Genomic DNA, 18807 nt, shown 5'->3' with positions numbered 1-18807 from the left:
ATATAATTCAATAAAAAAATCATCGTAGGTTTTCACAATTCAGAGTAGTTTATCTCCTCCAGAAAGTGCAGAATGCTTAAATTTGGAATGTATAGTGAATGAAATGATGAATGCAGTACAGGGAATATAAGAGCTTTGGCTAGTTTAACTTCCTTGCTTGTTAACAAGAAAATTTATAGCAACTTTAAAATTTAGAAATATTTAAAACTGTGTTAATATTTTTATGGCATTACTGAAAGTCTTTTAACATTTGAAAATAAATGAATTAGAGACGTGTTTTCAGTGTTTGAGGATAGATATCAGTGTTTCTTACTATTTACTCTGTTTTTTCTTCCAAGTCAAAACAAATCGAGATATAATTGACATTGTAGTTTCTGTTCTATTGTTAATGAAAGCTTTCAGTGAGAAGATCTGGCAGGTTGACAACTCAAGTAACACATTTTATCCACAAAACAGTGTGAGGTTATCTGCATTTTCTGGGTAGGTTTTTACGTTTTTTTGGGGGGGGGATGGTACACCATGGTGAATCATTTTAGAATGCCATTCATAGGTTTCTTTCTTTGATATATATGAATAAGTATTTTTTGTAGCTCATTTTTTTCTACTAATAAACTGGTAGAAATAACCTAAAGATTTATATAATGATTTTCTTCATCATTGTAAGCACATCAGTGTGTTTCTCACACTTGTAATCTATAGCCAAGTCTATGTTTTTAAGAAGCTTACTTTTAAGGAATGTTTGTGCAGCTACATGTTGGTTTATTTCTTCATTTATTTTATAACATTTATTTTCTATTTACTTCCAAAATAATGTTGACAAATTAGTCCCAGAGGGATAATCTAACCAAGGCAAAATATTACTTTAAAAGACATAGAATGTATTAATGTCACTTTTCAGGGAAAGTCATGATCTTTTTTATTGCATTATTAAGCATTGTAGATTTATTCCCTAATATTGTAAAACAGAAAGAATACTTTTTTATTAATGTTTAAGTAGTAGACTTCTGGAAAATGATGTGTATCTACATTGGTAATCAGAAAAGGAATCTAAAGAGTACTCAAATTTGTATGAATTTTAATTCTGAATTAAATTTTGGAATATTTTATGTGGGTACACTGAGAAGATTTTTTAGAATGTTAGCAAATCATCTATCATTGAAGATAACACTTGTAGCTAAATATAAGGAATTATTTGTGAAATTTATTAGAAAATGCAGTGTGCCGTGTTTAGTATCAGTTTTATCCACAAATTTATAAACAGTAACACATCCATAGTGACTATATTGTGGTTTCCCTTCACAGATATCAAGTTGTGCTAGTACAACCATATAAATAATTAATACCTGAAGTCTCAATGTAACATGGACATTAACAGTGATGACAGATAAATGCAGACGCTTGGGAATCAGATACTAGGCGAAACACTTTAAAAAAGGTAAGAAAAAAATGTAATCTCAATTAAGGCCAAGCCGACTTTAGTTAGTAGAAGTAATTGACTGAAGTTTGTTTTTCAGTGTATCAGGTTTGTTAGAGACATACCTGCACTATCCTGTATATCTTAATACGGGTAGAACTCAGCTGTAAGTATCAGTTCTTCTGTGAAAATAACAGTTGCAGATATCCTTGCTTGGTAAATATCATAAAGGATGATGTTTCTGTTGCAAACACTATCCAAATAGGGTAGTAACCTGGTTGACTAGAACTTGATAGAGTGCTAGAATGAGCGTATCAGTGTCTGCGTGGAGATACATCTTACATTGTGGACCCTCTTTGCCTCTGATGATTGCCGTCACCACCACTGTATAGAATGTTATGTTTTGCCATGTTTGTGAAAGGCTTTCAGGGTTGGATACAAAGGAGATGGCATTTGGAATCTGTGTTAGAAGAAGAGTGAATTTTCAAGTCAAGGGTTACTTTTTATAGGACCATATTTTCACTGGACATCCTCCTCATGTTAATCTCAGACTTTTAAAATGTCGTATTAAATTATTTTACTTAGACAGTTTTCCTACCTTATGCTTTTTAAGAATTTACAAGGCATATTTGGGAGAGGTTGCATCTATAAATATTAGGTATTAGCCCTCCCTTTGTAGCTGACTTAGAACCATAATCTATTTTTACTAGGCAGTGACTCTAGTTTACAAAGCTTGATAATTGCATCAGTTTTTAAACTGTAGTCCTTTACAGAAAATAGTGTCACTTTTAGAATATAAAATTTTATGTTTATAATAAAGTGACAATTTCCATCACAAACATCACTAGTCTTTTTCCTGCTGTTTCTTCTTGTTTCCAAATGGGCACTCATCATAACCCATTAATCCAGGTTCTCTGAAAAGGCTATCATAATGCATTATAATAAAGTAAAACTGTAATTAACCATACTGTCCAAGAAATGGAATGTAACTAGGTTAATTAAAATATTTAGCCAGCTGGGTACTAAAACCAGAAAATCCTTATTGTTTTTGTCCTTGTTGAAAATCTGTATGCCAAAATTAATAGAAAATTTCCTTTATAACAGTCTTGCAGTACTTTAATAACCATTAAGGTCATCATGTAGATGAAGCCTCTAAGATGGGAGCAAGAGTTTATAAATTCTGTATGAGAACTCTTATTAAGGGCAGCCTTTGGGTAACCTCAAAAAAAAATAATACCTGGGACTCTAGAAAAGAACTGAGTCACATTTTGACTCAAACTAATATTTATTGAGTTGTTGTAAAGATTTAGTATACTTCAAACTCTTTTTTGTTTGATTTGTTTTCGTTGGTTCCTAAAAATCTTTTTCCAGTTTCTTAGTATCTCTGAGGCTACAAAGTTACCAAGAAGTACCGAAGATGTTACTATGAACAGATATTCTGTTACCTGCTATTTCCTCTTGCTATAGAAGGGGTAAATCTATTAGCATAAGTTAATTTGCTTCTTTAATTCTTTTTTTTATTATTATTATTTCATTTTAAAGAAAGGAATTTAAGAGTTTCTAGTATTCTCCATGGCTGAACCTGAGAGTCTGAAACCCTGATGCTTAAGCTCTATTCTATATCATAGCTCCAACTCCTTCAGGATGTAAGGAAAAGAGATAATGTTTCCACAATGATAGATCTTTGGTTGTACAGGTAAGTTATTTAGTTTTGCAGTAGAGAAGACAACTATAGTTTGATTTTTTTGGGGGGTGGTGAGCTTGTTATTTTTTTCTATACTTCCCTGCATGGAAAATTGTACAGTTTGGATGGCTGTTCATAGGAATGTGGAGCTATAAGGAGTGGGTTGGGGATGAAATATTTTCCTACTCTTTTCCCAATGAGGATAAATGAAGCGACTGAGTACATTGGAATCTCTAAAGCATGGTACCTATCTTTGACACACTAGGTATTTTTGATTCAAGCATTATGAAATTCCTTGACTTCTCTTCCCTCCAGTTGTCCTTTTAAGTGTGTATTCATTCAGCTTGTATCTACATCTATCTATCTATCTATCTATCTATCTATCTATCTATCTATCTATCTATCTATCTATCTATCAATCATACACCTGTCTCTTAATGGGGAAGAAAGAAGAGATCCATTTATACAAGACAGTACACAACATAAGTCCCAGGCTTTAGAGAGGTAAATGTTAAGAACCTTAAATTGAATTCCATAGGTGGTTCCCCAGGTTTCACTTGCCGACTTTTGACCTTAGAGATACTTTTAATCTTATAGATACATTTAACCTGATAGAAATAGTGGTAATTGCTTGGCTGAAGAAATTTGTCTTAAAAAAATTGTGTGAAAAGGATAGTCTGAACCATCATTAAGCAGTTCATGTTTATGTTCTAGACAAATAGAAAAAGACTCATTGATAACACTTGCCAATTGTTCTTGTTCTTTTTGCTTTTCACTTTGTTTTGTCTACCTAGTATCATGACCAGTTTCTTAAAAATTGTTTACTTAACAAAACTAAATATTATGATAGTAAATATCAGCTAGAACATTGATGATAATGGAGGATTACCAGTCCCTTAATTCCCAAAATAAACTGTACTACTTTGGTAATTGTAGTAGGAGCAAAAAGTTGCAGTATCTTGGAAATATCTTTTTGAGATTTCTTTTTCTTAAGTAAAGGTGTTAGCTGGAGTAGTGTTTCATTAGGTAGACCATTTTAGTTTAATGTTTATTATTCCTTTCAGTTCTTATTGAAGTATTTCTGCAGATGTGTGCACAGGGGCTAGAAGTTTATGATCTGAAACATAACTGATACTAGTATTTCAGAGAGTGTTTGAGAACCTTGTTAGATTTGAGGCAAAAATAGGCAAAAATCATATTTGAGGGAGGGATGTAATTGAACAGCAAATAAATAGGTGATACATATGGAATTATAGGTAGGATTTGGGGCTTAAAATGAATGGAGAGACTGAAATTTGGTTGATAACCCCTCTCAGATAAGCCCTCCGACAGGAAAAGAGGAAGGGAGTCTGTTTAATTCTAGTGATTGATTATATTCTCTTTCCTCTATTCTAGAAAGAGCCACATCCGTTACTTGGTGTATAACATATAGAGAAAACTTCATTCTAGTTGCTAGATTGGGCTTTGCCCATCTGAATATGTTAACATACTGTTTCCTTTAAGTCTAAAATAAAACTAGAGTGATTGAATTTGCAGTTCCAGTTGGGTGCTGGTTAAGGTTTTCACCACGAGCCTCCTGCTTAGTTAACTAGCAGGGGTATTTTCTGAGATACTAGTTTGTAAAAGAGCTTCCTTCTGTTCCCTTAGCACCTTAGTTTTTGACAGAAATATAATTTTGTGCTCCAAACCTCTTCACTGAATTTTTTCAGTAACTGTTTTGTATCTAAATGAGGAAAATAGCTGATTTATAATACTTTGCTAAGCATGGCAAAATAATATTGACACTTGGTTGAGATAATCAGGACATTTTTAGTTCCTTTTTGGTAATTGAACTTTGCACTCAGTTTATGAGATAGAGAAAGTATATGCCTTTATGTATGCCTATCCAAAATAGAAAAGATGAAAGAAAAGTTAGAAGAAAAAAAATCAACCAGAGGGAAGAGTGTTAAAATTTTATTTAATTTTAATCTTCAGAATTTTAAGCCATTTATTACCTTAAATGCATGCAGTATGTTAATTTCCAGCAAGAGATTCTTATAGTCCTCTGGTGCTTTCTTTGTCAAAGAGATCATGGCTTTATTTTAGGTTTTTTGTTATTGAAATCAAAGAATTAAAGGATATATTATAAATAGGTTTAATTTAGTTTGAAACTTAAACACTGTATTATTTTAATAAAATGCTGTCTAGATGCAGTAGTCTAAGGCACTGCTTCTCAAACCCTAATAGGCACATGTAAATCACCCGGGAATCTGCTTGATTGGTAGGTCTGGGGCAGGGCCTGATATTCTGCATTTTTGACAAGTTTGCAGGAGCTGCCCATGACGCTAGCTCTCAGGCCACACTTTAAGTTATAAGAGTTTGAGATACCAAAAGGGTCTTTGTTATAAAACATTTTTGCTTTAAATATGGCCCAATAGCATAGCATTTGAGAACTCTTAAAACTTTGGCTTCATTGTAGTTGTTGAATGGGTTAAAAACATTTTTTGTAAATGAAACAAAAAAGGTTTAGTCTTTCATTTTGATCACTGGACTGGTGAAGAAATAAAATAGGCCCTAACTGGTGGTGTTTTGTAATGATATATAAGTAGCTCTGGGTACCACTACTAATAGGTTTGTTTCATAAATAATAACAAGGCAGGGATTTTGCTTTTATATGGATTGGTGTGGAAAGAAACGAATTGCTAGGAATATCCATTATTGGAATAATTTGAGATTTATATGCCCTAATTGGCATCACATTTTCAAAAGTAAAGTTTAGGAGGTTTTTTTGTATTTATAAAATATTACTATCACCATATTATATTGAAATCATAAATTATGAATATAGTCAAAATTGCATTAGATGTTGTAAGTAAAGTTATTTATTTATGTTTTCTTTATATATGTACATAGATACTTGATATTTAAAAATCAGTAACCTTCAAATTTGAGAGCTTCAGATTTGGGTACATGAAACAAATAAATTGATATTAATAATTTTTGGTTTGTGCTCTTTTGAAACATTTGAAGTTTAACTGAAATTTTTTGTAATTAAAAGTGGATATTTATGAGTCATTCAGTGTTTATTACCTATGAATAAAAATAATAGATTGTAATCTTGATAAGATTTTAACAAAAGAGAATAACATGTCAGGTTCCTGTAATGAATCCCCAAACAGTAAAAGTTTGTTGTGAGAAATGTATTTCCAAGTTCTGATTTGTGTCCCATACTTATTGTTCATGTGATTGCTATGGAAGTCTCTAGAACAAATTTTCATGCTTTAACCCCAGAGCTGGTTTTGTGAGTGTTGTAAGAGTTTTTAAAATTGTTAATTAAAATTTTAAAAGTATGCCATACTCTGAAACAAAACTAAAGTTCAACCAACTTACATATTTTACAGCAATTTATTGGGTTGTCGGAAAAGTCATGACGTAACTTTTCTGTTTTTTGGTGCAAAAATGTGTCATGACTTTTCTGACAACCCACTATTACCTTAAGTGCACTTTTCTCACTCGTTTCATTTGTCAGCAGGCAGGAACAGAAAGACAATTTCTTTTAATGTTTCTTTTTCTGTGTGTGGTGGCATGTTCTATAGTTCTTCATAACCTTTCCAGTGTTAGATACTTCTAGCTGAGGCAAAGGAGAAATTGGTTTTGATTTGTGGGGATGGGTAGAATGGCATTTGGGGGTTATAGGAGAGGGAGGCTGTGGGAAGGATAGCAAAAGGGAGGAAGGTGGTGGGTACTGTGAAACTTTGTACTACAGCCATTATTGGCTTCTTTCTCTGTCCATCCTGCACTCCATTTGAAGTTAGGTAGTGAAGTGGCAAAGTATCTTGTGAAAGCTAAACAGAAGAGCAGAAGAAGAATGGAGACTTGAAATGTTAACAGCTCCTGTATTCTGCTTGATGGGAGAGGAGAGCCTTTGGAAAATACCCACGAAACCACTCAGAGTTTATCCAAATGGATCAATCGGCATTTTTCAATTTTCCTCACATTTCTCTCTTAGAAACACCAAGCATCCACACCAGAAAATACTCATCTCCCAACACGCCCTAAAACTGTGGCATATCCACATATACAGGAGTTCTAAGAAGGAAAGGATGGGGTGGGTTATATGTGCACTCCTGATTTCTTAAATGCAATATTTGCTTCAGTGACTTCTTTCTTTTTCTTCTGTCTTCTTTAGAATACTTCCTTTCAATTGCTAATTTATGGCTCTACTTCTTGGGACTCAGGGAGGCTTGGTTTTGCTCTGTTTTGCTCTTAGCTAGTGTAAGCTAAGATTGTGATTTATATCCATCTGCTTATTTACAAAAAATTCTGCAACCAAAATTTTTTAGGTACCACATAGTTTGTTATCAAAGGATTTGACTGGAAACTCATTTTACTAAGAGTGAATTAAAAAGATCAGGGCCTGCCATTTTACCTCCCAGGAATGTTTTGAGAAAACAAGAAATGATTGGGATAGCTTTTGTGATAGCTGCTCTATAAGTTCAAGGTTATTATTTTAATAACCAAGATGAAATCCTGACCTTCAGAGAGATCTTTTCTGGGCCCTTTGTGCCTGTGTATCAGGGGCAGATACAAAGCAAGGCAGATACACAGCGAGGCAAGTTAGACCGTGGTCTCTTAGTCCTGCCCTGCCACTCACTCACCTGTTTAGCTTTGGACAGATTACTTAAACTGTATGCGGCTCAACCTCTCACTTGTAAAGTAGGGATGATAATAGCACTCATTCTAGTTGTAGTGAGACTTAAGTGAAGTAATTTAAAGCATATAGAATGATTCCTGGGACATCTTAAGTGCCATATAATTGTTAGCTATTATTAATATCACTTTTGGAAATGTTAATCAAAGAAATTATATCATGTAATTTATTAATATTGGCTATACTGAGATTTAAAAGTTGTAGCTTTATACTTTTGCTTTAGGTATATTAACTATTACCTTTTTCTCATTATTTTGTTTACGTTTTTGAAGGTTTCCCAATGAGTGGATCATGATGGCCGTATTGTAGGGACTTGCCATAGTATGGCTGCTTCCCGATCTACTCGTGTTACAAGATCAACAGTGGGGTTAAACGGCTTGGATGAATCTTTTTGTGGTAGAACTTTAAGGAATCGTAGCATTGCTCACCCTGAAGAAATCTCTTCTCATTCTCAAGTACGATCAAGATCGCCAAAGAAGAGACCAGAGCCTGTGCAAATTCAGAAAGGAAATAATAATGGGAGAACTACTGATTTAAAACAGCAAAGTACTCGAGAATCATGGGTAAGCCCTAGGAAAAGAGGACTTTCTTCTTCAGAAAAAGATAACATAGAAAGGCAGGCTATAGAAAGTTGTGAGAGAAGGCAAACAGAACCTGTTTCACCAGTTTTAAAAAGAATTAAGCGTTGTCTTAGATCTGAAGCGCCAAACAGTTCAGAAGAAGATTCACCTATAAAATCAGACAAGGAGTCAGTAGAACAGAGGAGTACAGTAGTGGACAATGATGCAGATTTTCAAGGGACTAAACGAGCTTGTCGATGTCTTATACTGGATGATTGTGAGAAAAGGGAAATTAAAAAGGTGAATGTCAGTGAGGAAGGGCCACTTAATTCTGCAGTAGTTGAAGAAATCACAGGCTATTTGGCTGTCAATGGTGTTGATGACAGTGATTCGGCTGGTGTAAACTGTGATGACTGTCAGCCTGATGGGAATGCTAAACAAAATGGCGCTGGTTCCTATGTGTCGCAGGAAAAATCAGTAGCTGAAAATGGGGATTCGGACACCCACACTTCAGCGTTCCTTGATAGTAGGAAGGAGGACAGTTATATAGACCATAACGTGCCTTGCACGAATTCAGAAGTGCAGGTCAAGTTGGAGGACCACAAAATAGTAACTGCATGCCTGCCTGTGGAACATGTTAATCAGCTGACCACTGAGCCAGCCACAGGCCCTATTCCTGAAATTCAGTCATCTTTAAGGGATTCTGAGGAGGAAGTAGATGTGGTGGGAGATAGCAGTGCCTCAAAAGAGCGGTGTAATGAAAACACCAGTAACGCCCTGGACACAAGACTTGAGAGTATGCCACTCTCGGGAGAACCGGAACCATCTTCTGTTCTAGACTGTGTTTCAGCTCAAATGATGTCTTTATCAGAACCTCAAGAACATCGATATACTCTGAGAACTTCACCACGAAGGGCGGCCCCTGCCAGGGGTAGTCCCACAAAAAACAGTTCTCCTTGCAGAGAAAATGGACAATTTGAGGAGAATAATCTTAGTCCCAATGAAACAAATGCAACTGTTAGTGATAATATAAGTGAGTCTCCCACAAATCCTGATGAAATTTCTCAGAATGAAAAAGGGATATGTTGTGACTCTGAAAATTATGGGAGTGAAGGACAAAGTAAGCCACCCTCAGAGGCAAGACTCCATATTGGACATTTGCCATCTGCCAAAGAGAGTGCCAATCCGCACATAACGGAAGAGGAAGACGATGACCCTGATGTTTATTACTTTGAATCAGATCATGTGGCACTGAAACACAACAAAGAGTATGTGTAAATATGGTAACCATGAATTCTGCTTTGTTTATTATTCCCCAAGTTCTCGGTATTCATGAATGTCTATTCATAGCATTTTTATTACAGCTAAAATTAACGCTTTAGCTGAAGTTTTAGGTTTAACATAATAATTTTCTCAGCTCTTACAAAAAAACTCCCCAAAAAGAAAGACTTTAAAACTCTACTTTATTACTTTCTCAATGTCAATATGGTTTTCTAATTTTGGTATTTCAACATGTCCCAATTAGAAGAGACATGTGGAAACATGGTGTTGTTTTTGTTTTTTAGTAAGTTTTATACCATTGAAATGAATTTATAAAATGGAAACAGCTTTAGTTATCACAGTCCACTTTGATTTATAGTTACAGAGCTTTGTGAAGTGTCTCTGCCTTCTAGACAGCATAGAACAATTAATGATGAGTGCTTAGACATCATCCAGATAAGGGAAACCTGGCAGGCTAGAAATCTACTTTTATCTTAGTTGCTTACATCTAATTTCCAATTACAACTTTTGGTTAAAAAAACGTGCTTTATGCATCATTTTTACTTTCGTGACTCAAAGAAATAGATATTACTGTTAATATTATGACAGCTAGTTGTATGTTGTAATTAGCATATTAGCAAGAATTAGTCTGCTGTATAGTTTACATAAAGCATTTGAGACAGCTTTTTCCTGATTCTAAATTATAAGGTGAGACTGTATCATAAAATACCATCAGGTCTCACTCAACCTTTGTGATAAAGGCACTTTTTAAATTAAAAAATTCAAATAACCGGAAAGGAACTATTAACAAACAGTGTTTATCATAACTCAGCAATAGTAGAAGACAGACATATATATGTTGATCATCTTTACTCTTTTGAATTAATGTTGCAATGAGATTATATAGACTACATAAAAATACTGATTTGAGAAACCTTTATAATGTTTTTTTGTGTGAAAATTGCCAGATCTTGGTATGTACCAGATCGAAGTATCAATCCTGGTTGTGGAACATAAGAATCTTTTTGTCATGCATTATAGATAGTTCCGATTTGTATATGATAATTTGGTGACCTTTTAGCATAGATCTCTCTTCTGCAATTTTTCTTGTTTTCTTTATAAATGATATTTTAGTGCTGGGTTTAATAGAGAGATTGTTTTATCCGAGCATTTTATTAATTTGTGAAACTGTTAGCATTTTCATGTATTTGAAATGTTGGAAGTCCAATTTAAGATAGAAAAACAACTCACAAGTGAACTTTTTTTCAATTTGAAATAAGTTGAGTTTTTACCATTACTATTATGTATCAGCTTTTAAAAGTAGAGTTGTTTATCTACAGGTGCAAGGAAACAGAGCGTATGTCTTGGGGAAATACCAAAAACTCAAGAAATGGTCATTTTTACACAATGATAGCCTGTTAATTTTATTATTTTCTTTTAATTGTTTAATTGGCAAAAGAGATGTTCTCTTAAAGTTTAGCTGGTTATTGATGATGGAAGATATTTTCCCATTAATTCATTAATGTTACTTTTTGGTAACAGCTCTCCTGATGGTGATTTGAACGATGATGTTCCTATATAACAAATGTCTAAAGATGGTGACCATAACATTTAAAAAACGATGTTCCATATTCCCAAACCTTTGAGCGTGAGAACAGTACAGCTTCCTGGGTCCCTTAGGATACACAGAGTCTTTGAATTTGAGTAGTAGTTGCTTTATTAGGACAGTGTTCTCAAATTAATGCCTCATTGGGTGACTTTGGGCAAAAGGAAATCACTTCTTGATTTTTTTGCCTTGTTCCAAAATCTTTTGAAGATAGCACCTTTTGACACTTAACTTTTTTTCCCCCAAAGGAAACGAATTAGGAGAAATAAGATGGAGAGAGAGCATCTAGATTAATTCACCACCTTGGTTAGAAATAATTTAAGGAAAATTGGGAGATGGTGTTTGATCATGTCAGATGTAACCTGTTTCAGTAAAGTCCCTATTTCTGTGCTTTTTGTTTAGAGCCAAGAGATGGTTGGATATAATCTAGGCTCTTTTGAACCCAAATTGTCACTGTTAAAAATAGCTTCATGATAACCTATCTAAATGCTTTCAAGTCTCAAGTAAATTTCTGGCAGTTTGAAAATGTTAGAAGGCATTTGGAGTAAAGGGAAAAAAAAAACGCTTGGGGTAGATGGATTACTATTCTTCTGCACACTCAGATTATACACACCCATCAAGTATTTGTTTTCTTCTCATGTTGGAAAAGTTCTTCAGATAATTGCCTTTTGAAAGTAGGAAATGGGCATTGCTCAGCCTACACATGAATATTTCTGCCACTAGGGAATGAGTACTTCCTGGTAGCCAGTTTAAAAAATATATTATTGATAGAAAACAGTGAGCATGGAATAATTCTTTGGAGCCATGAGGACATAGCTTTTTTTTATTCCAGTTGCAACTCTCCTCTAAATTAACATTGATTATTTAATCAACAGCCTTTTATCCTAGCATTCAGCCAGTTATTTATCCATCTTGTTTACAAGGATATCACATATAGGATATCACATACAGAGATATCACATACAAGTCATCTAATCACTGGTAATGTATGAAAAGCTTCCTAGTAATGTATGTAGATTCCTAGCCTTAGACCTGATTGATAGCAATTAGGCCATAGGCCAGAGAAATTAATTTACAGATGTTCAGGTTACTTATACCCTGTTTCCTCTCCAGGACATAAACCTACAGTGTGCTTTTATATATTTATTTTCCCAAATGGAAAACTCCACTATGAGCAAGAGACTAAGGAGTATCTTTTTCTCTAGCAAGATTCCAGCTGTGATTTTACCAGATGTGCCTTCTCAAAGATTAGGGGTGGGAAATCAGAAAAACATATCTCAAAACACTTTGATCTTCAAGGTTGATGAAATCTGGTATAGTGGTAGATAATACCTAGTGACTTCCTTCTGCACCTTCGTAGCCAGACTGAGATCATGTACTGAACTATGGATTGGCCCTTTCTGTTTGGAAATTGACCTTTTTCTGATTTTTGAATCAGAGGAACTGAAACCGATCTCGTAAGTTTTGAAGTTCTGGCTCTAGAGAGAGCAGGTGTGGAAGAGTTTAGGCCCTGGGTTTTAATGTTCAAAGCTTGTCTTCCAATTCACAAGGCAATCATGCAAAATTTTCAGATGAATATGTATTTTGGCCCAGTGCCTCTGAATTCTCATTGTTTAAAAAACATATTTGAAAGGCCTTGGAGAGCTTCATTTAAGGCACTTGTAACCTTTTCTGAACAGATAGAAGGTGAAAAGTCAGATTTAGGGTTTCTAGATTCTTGAGGTCTTAAAAAAGATTAATTCAATGATAACATTGCTAATGTTTATACCAATTTTTAAATCTTTAGATAATGAAAATATGAGTCAGATAGCTATTGCTCATCTGAGAGTATTGATCATGTAGTGTCCAGGTAAGAATCTTATTTTTAAGCCGTATTTTTTTTATATATATATAATTATTTTTTTAAAGATTTTATTGGGGAATTGGGGGCGGGGAACAGCGCTGGGGAATCGGGGGAAAGAGAACAGACAAGTTGCTGTTGTTTTGTTCTTCAGTCTAGCTGAGGAGGACGTTGCTTCACTGGCCCAAGTTGGCACCATCATTGCGCTCTTCCCGGGCGAGGCAGATCAGTCACCGGCTTCTGGACAGCCGCTCACAGCGGCTGCTGGCCGCTCTCGCTGGCTGCTGGCCACACACGGTAGCCCATGGCAACCCACTGCAGCAGGAGACTGCAGCCTACGCCGTCGCTGGCGACTCGACTCACGGCAGCCCAGCCCCAGGTCAAGCTGCCGTTCAGCATCTTAGCTGTAGAGGGCAGTGTCACTGGCCCTCATATGTGGGATCTGAACCGGGGCCCTCTGGCGTCCCAAGCCAGTTCTTAACCAACGCGCCACTCAGCCGGAACATTTTTAAGCCATATTAAAGAATATTTACAAGATTGTAGTTTCAAATTTGGTCCTCTGAAAACATTAATGTACTAAATAATTATGCTGTGTCCTTCTGTTGAACCATGCTTAACATGAATCATTTGATATTTTCATCAGTTTCAGAAGCCTCATAGAGAAAATATTCATCAGTTCTTTAGATTCACTTCCTGTGAGACTACTATTAATGATTGTCAAAATAAATTCTTTCAGGAGGCCAGAAAATGCCAGGACTAGGGATGGATTTTGCTTAGAAAGCACTAAAGGAGTCTTCCTATCCTGGATAAAATAATTTACATTTGTATTGTGCTTCATAGTTTACAAAGCAACTTCATCTAGTTTCTTATTTGACATAACAACTCGGAAGTAGATAACATAGGTGGCATTGTAGGGTTCTCATTTCCTAACATGATTAAGGTCTTTAGGTTGTTCATTTAAAGTATCAAGATAAATTGCTGGATAGAAATGGGATTAGAACTTTCACCTTCTAATTCATAGCCTGAACTACACTTGGTTACCTCACCCAATAAGGACATATTCCATGGACATTCGGGGTTCTAGGTTGAGCTCTCTCATGGAGCAGATCTTGGGTACTCAGTTTTCAAAATTCTTTAGCCTGAGTTTAAACTCTGTAATTGAAATCATGATTATCTGGTTTTATCTGTCAAAGAGTCAGGATTACAGGTAAGTAACCTGTTTTATTTACTGAATGAAATACTTGCATGTTTATTGTAAAAAAACATTTTGTTAGTGTGTCAGTGAAGAATAACTGGCAGGTACAAACTGGGGAAATAAAACCACCTATAGCTTGAACTTAAATAGCAGATTTGGATAATTGGCGCACACACACAAAAATACTTTGGGGAAGAAGTTTAGCATGCAGTTGGGTATATTAAAGTGAGAGGTTGCCAAGGAAAACTCATGCTTGGTACACCTTCTCAACTCACAGGAAAAGGCTGTGGCCCCAGTTGTTTGGCACAAAGATTAATGGGAGGAGGGAGATAACTGTCCTTAAGTGTAAAAATTTTGGTCGTAAGTGAGTGACTCAGCAAGATATTCAGTGAATTCTTTGGGCTTTTTAACCTTTGAATACCAACACTTTATTTGAAACCTAATGTTAGTGGTTTCTAAAAATGATTCTTTGCCCTAATCTGACTATATTTTTACTCAAGTATTATTTAACCTCCTTGATTTAGGGTCGGTCATCTTTGCTAAACAGAGGTTATACAGTGATCCTTTTCTGGTAAAACAGAAAAGGTCTGTTTTCGCCTAAAAATGATTTTGGCTTCTCTGCTTTTTTATGTTCTTAAAGTTTGGCTTTAAGAACTAAGTTCTGTGGCTTTTTATCATTTTCTTCTTTTTCTTGGCTTTCCATCACTTGTGCTATCATGCTTTTAGTTTTCTTTAAACATGGAAATCAGAATAACCAACCTTGTCAGAATTATAATTCTTGAGCCATACACTGAGGAATTTCTCTTTGAATGTATAGGTAAGCATTAGTGCATAGGATGTTTGTTTTTTGTGTTTTCTTGTTCGTTTGCTTTCTGGTTTGGAGGCAGAGTCTTGTGTAAGTTACCAGATATCTGAATTCTGAATGGAGAAACAATAGTTGTTTCTTTATATAGGACAATAAATACTCATTAGCAATAAAACACATCTAAAATAATTAACATTTATTTGAGACTTAATAGAGGCTTAGCCTTTAATCGCAGGAACTTTCAGTAATTTTTATAGTAGGCTCAAAAATGTATTTTTACATATTTCCTAAGCATATTAGTATACCACATACACTATTTCTGTGATGATTCATGTTATCAGATATTTAATGTATAGTAATTAATGGGAAGTTCTATCTTGTGACCTTTCTACCTACCCCTCCTTCCCACCCTCTCTCCCTCCCCTTTCCACCTCCTTCTCTCCTGTGGGGGGTCTTTTTACCACTGTTTCTTTTACATTATTATGGAAAGCTACTTCTACTTGTCTCTTTAATCTCTGATTTTAACATAGGGCAATTTGTAAAGTGGTGAGAGGAGACTCGAATAATTTGTTCAGGGCTCCCTCAGTAGGCAGAATTATCTATAGTGTTACGATTTAATTTTCACATGTCTAGTAATAGTTGTATGGTGGACGTAGTAAATATGTATATGAATCCATAGTAAATATGGATTTTATTCTTTAAAGTGTTGAAATTTGTTCTGATAGGCAGTTAATTTACATGATAATAAGCTTAATGCTAGTAAGGCTTATTCTTTTTATCCCTGTTAAGGGCAAGTTCAGAGTAGCCTGTCTTCTAGGTTTAGTTTTCTTCTATAGCATGGCCTTTCTGGTGTTTCATTTAAAAAGCTCTTAGGGCCGGCCGAGTAGCTCAGTTGGTTAAGAGCTCGCTCAAGAGTTTGAGCTCTGAGCAACAGCAGTTTGATGCCCGGCCTGAGCCGAGCTGCCGCTAAGCTGCCAATAGGTAGCAGGATGGCTCAGCTAAAAAAAAAAACCAAAAAACTCTTTACTCTGGCTGGTTGAAACATGAATGACTCTAGCTTCCTGAAAACATTGGTAGATGTTCCGTGTACAGCTCCTTGATAATTATTATTTGCTTGGTCCTGTGGAATCACGTTTCGCATGTGCGACTTTATATTCTGCCAAAAATTCAAGGGGATGACCTCTATGTAGATTTCTGCCTTTTTCTGTTTTGCTTCTTCCTCTTTGGTGCTCTGTCCCTCATTCCGCCTCCCCAAACCCTGCTTTTTGTCTGCTCATCAAGACCTGTGCACTAGTACTGATGGTGCTTCCATGTAGGAAGTGAGGATGATCACAGGGCTGATCTCATTTGTTTGCCCTCTCTCACAGGTCAGTCTTGTGCTGCCCGTTTTCCAATGTCTAACAATAATCATTTCTAGATTTTTCCAGTTTTTTTTATTGTGTATGGCAGGAGGATATTTGGTGTTAGTTATTCTCTCATGACTGGAAGCGAAAGTCTCTGATTTTAAGATGCATTAGATGTGTTTTTTTCTCTGACACTTATCCCCAGTCTGCAGTTTGACCACTTGGAGATTATTTTTTGTTGACATTCCTGTAACTGAGGGCTAGTCTTTATTTATACCTGAAAACTTAGTTTAAGCAACTTTTTTTCTAAGAAGCTGAAGTTAGAGAAGTTGGAATAATGCCATTTTAAATGGAAGAATGAAGGTAAACAAGACTGACATTGTTTTAGCTGTGTTGATGAGGCCTTGCTTTGGTTGGACCAGAAGTAAAAATTCAATTACTGGTTCAGATATAATTCATGAGAATGTGTAAAAGAGAAAGTGACACACAAGAAGATGTGAAACAAAGTTTACTAGATTTAACCGTAAGAGATAAAGGAGTAATGTATCTGGGATTTAGTTTTTTTTTCTGTATTATATTTTTAGAAAGCCATGGTGAACATGCTTTTTTTATGACTATCAGTTTAACCCAGTTTCTCATAAATGATTTTTTTCTTAAATAAAATTAAATGTAGAATATTTTGCAGACATTTATTTTCCCTGGTACTGTCATTTTTTACTATTTGTATTAAGTTGGAGAACTTCAACTTTTTTCTTTTTTTGCTACTTTTCACTTGTCCTATATTTTCCTTCCCCTTAATTTTTAAATGTATTTTTTAAAATCATATTTTAGCTAACAGTTCTCAGACTATAAAAGCATAAGATTATTTTGTTATGTTTATACTTGTAGTTGGAGGGAAAGGATCATGCTAATTTATTGGCAATGCGGCTAAGAAGTGAGATTGAAAAAACAGATTACAGTTAAAACCTAAAGTATCATTTTAATAAACATTTCAAAATATATTATATGGATGTGAAGTCAAGTTAAATGAAACAAATGTAATTTATGTCATAAGTAATGTTTAAGTCACCAGTAATCATGTTTTTATTTTTTAAAATGCTGTCTCATTTAAATCTAGAATCTCAATATTTTTAAAAATGTTGTTTGTAAATTATTTACAAAGGTTGGATTAGATATTAGGAGTGCTCCAGTCCCCTTTATTACCATTTTTAGCCAGTAGTATGATTCTGGGTAAATGGCTAACTTCTGTGGTTGTCATTTTTTTCATCTATAAAGAAAAGTTGGTGTGATTTGATTTCTGTAGTTCTAATTTATGTTTTTGTGTTTTGTTTTTTTTAAAGATTTTATTGGGAAGGGGGAACAGTGTTGGGGAATCGGAGAAGGGGAACAGACAAGTTGCTGTCCTTTTGTACTTCAGTCTAGTTGTGGAGGATGTCGCTTCACTGGCCCATGTTGGTATTATCATTGTGCTCTTCCTAGCTGAGGCAGATCGGTCACCAGCTATTGGACGGCGGCTCACGGCAGCTCACGCCAGCTGCCGGCCACTCATGGTAGTTTATGGCAGCCCACTGCAGCTCCACTGCAGCCTACGCTGTTGCCAGCGACTCATGGCAGCCCAGCTCCAGGTCGAGCTGTTGTTCACCATCTTAGCTGTAGAGGGCGCAGTGTCACTGGCCCTAATGTGGGATTTGAACCGGGACCCTGCTGCTCAGAGCTGGCATCCCAAGCCAATCTTAACCAATGCGCCACTCGGCCGGCCCATAATTCATGTTTTATATATGTGATTTTGAATTCTCTTTCTCTGCACTTCCCCTTTTGGCACTGCTCAGGCTTCAGTTATTAATTTTCTATTTCCCGCCAGTGTTATTGAGTCAACTTTATTTCTTTATTCTTAGTGCAACTTTCTTTCTTTTTTCTTTTAGCTGAGCCATCCTGCCACCTGTAGGCAGCTCAGTGGCAGCTCAGCTCGGGCCGGGAATCGAACCGGCGACCCTGTGAGCCACTCGGCCAACCCTCAGTGCAACTTTCTTAATTTTAGGTCACTAAAATGTCTTTTCTAGATGACTGGGAATGCTTTCCTACTTGTTTTCTGTGGTGCTCATGTACTGTTTACCCAGTGGACTGCTATTGTAGTGGGAGTAAAGATCCTTAGAATAAAATCCACTCTTTAAAATGAATTATTGCATGATTTAAAAAAAATTTTTTTTTTAAAGATTTTTATTGGGGAATTGGGGGAAGATGGGAACAGCGCTGGGGAATTGGGGGAAGGGGAACAGACAAGTTGCTGTCCTTTCGTTCTTCAGTCTAGTTGTGGAGGACGTTGCTTCCCTGGCCCAAGTTGGCACCATCATTGCGCTCTTCCCGGGCAAGGCACATCAGTCGCCGGCTGCTGGACGGCCACTCACTGTGG

At 35.7% G+C, this 18807-nt stretch overlaps 1 protein-coding gene across 9 annotated transcripts in view; it reads left to right on the top strand.

Annotated features, from left to right (window-relative positions):
• The window catches only part of ZZZ3 (zinc finger ZZ-type containing 3), a 101662-nt gene that overhangs the window by 44985 nt on the left and 37870 nt on the right, over window positions 1-18807 (top strand). For 5 of the 9 annotated variants that reach the window (XM_019644025.1, XM_019644027.1, XM_019644026.1 and 2 more), the window contains exons 2-3: window positions 1303-1435; window positions 8061-9616. The exons of 2 other annotated variants lie outside the window; for them this stretch is intronic. In XM_019644025.1, coding sequence (XP_019499570.1) covers window positions 8112-9616 — 1505 coding nt within the window. In that variant the 5' untranslated portion in view covers window positions 1303-1435; window positions 8061-8111. Of the gene's footprint in view, window positions 1-1302; window positions 1436-2956; window positions 3111-8060; window positions 9617-18807 lie in introns of all 9 variants that reach the window. 2 more of the 9 variants (XM_019644028.1, XM_019644029.1) reach the window with 2 other exon arrangements.

The sequence above is a fragment of the Hipposideros armiger genome, unplaced genomic scaffold (genome assembly GCF_001890085.2).
Source record: "Hipposideros armiger isolate ML-2016 unplaced genomic scaffold, ASM189008v1 scaffold_84, whole genome shotgun sequence".
In the NCBI taxonomy this organism is placed as follows: Eukaryota; Metazoa; Chordata; class Mammalia; order Chiroptera; family Hipposideridae; genus Hipposideros; species Hipposideros armiger.
This window is presented reverse-complemented; position numbering and strand designations above follow the sequence as displayed.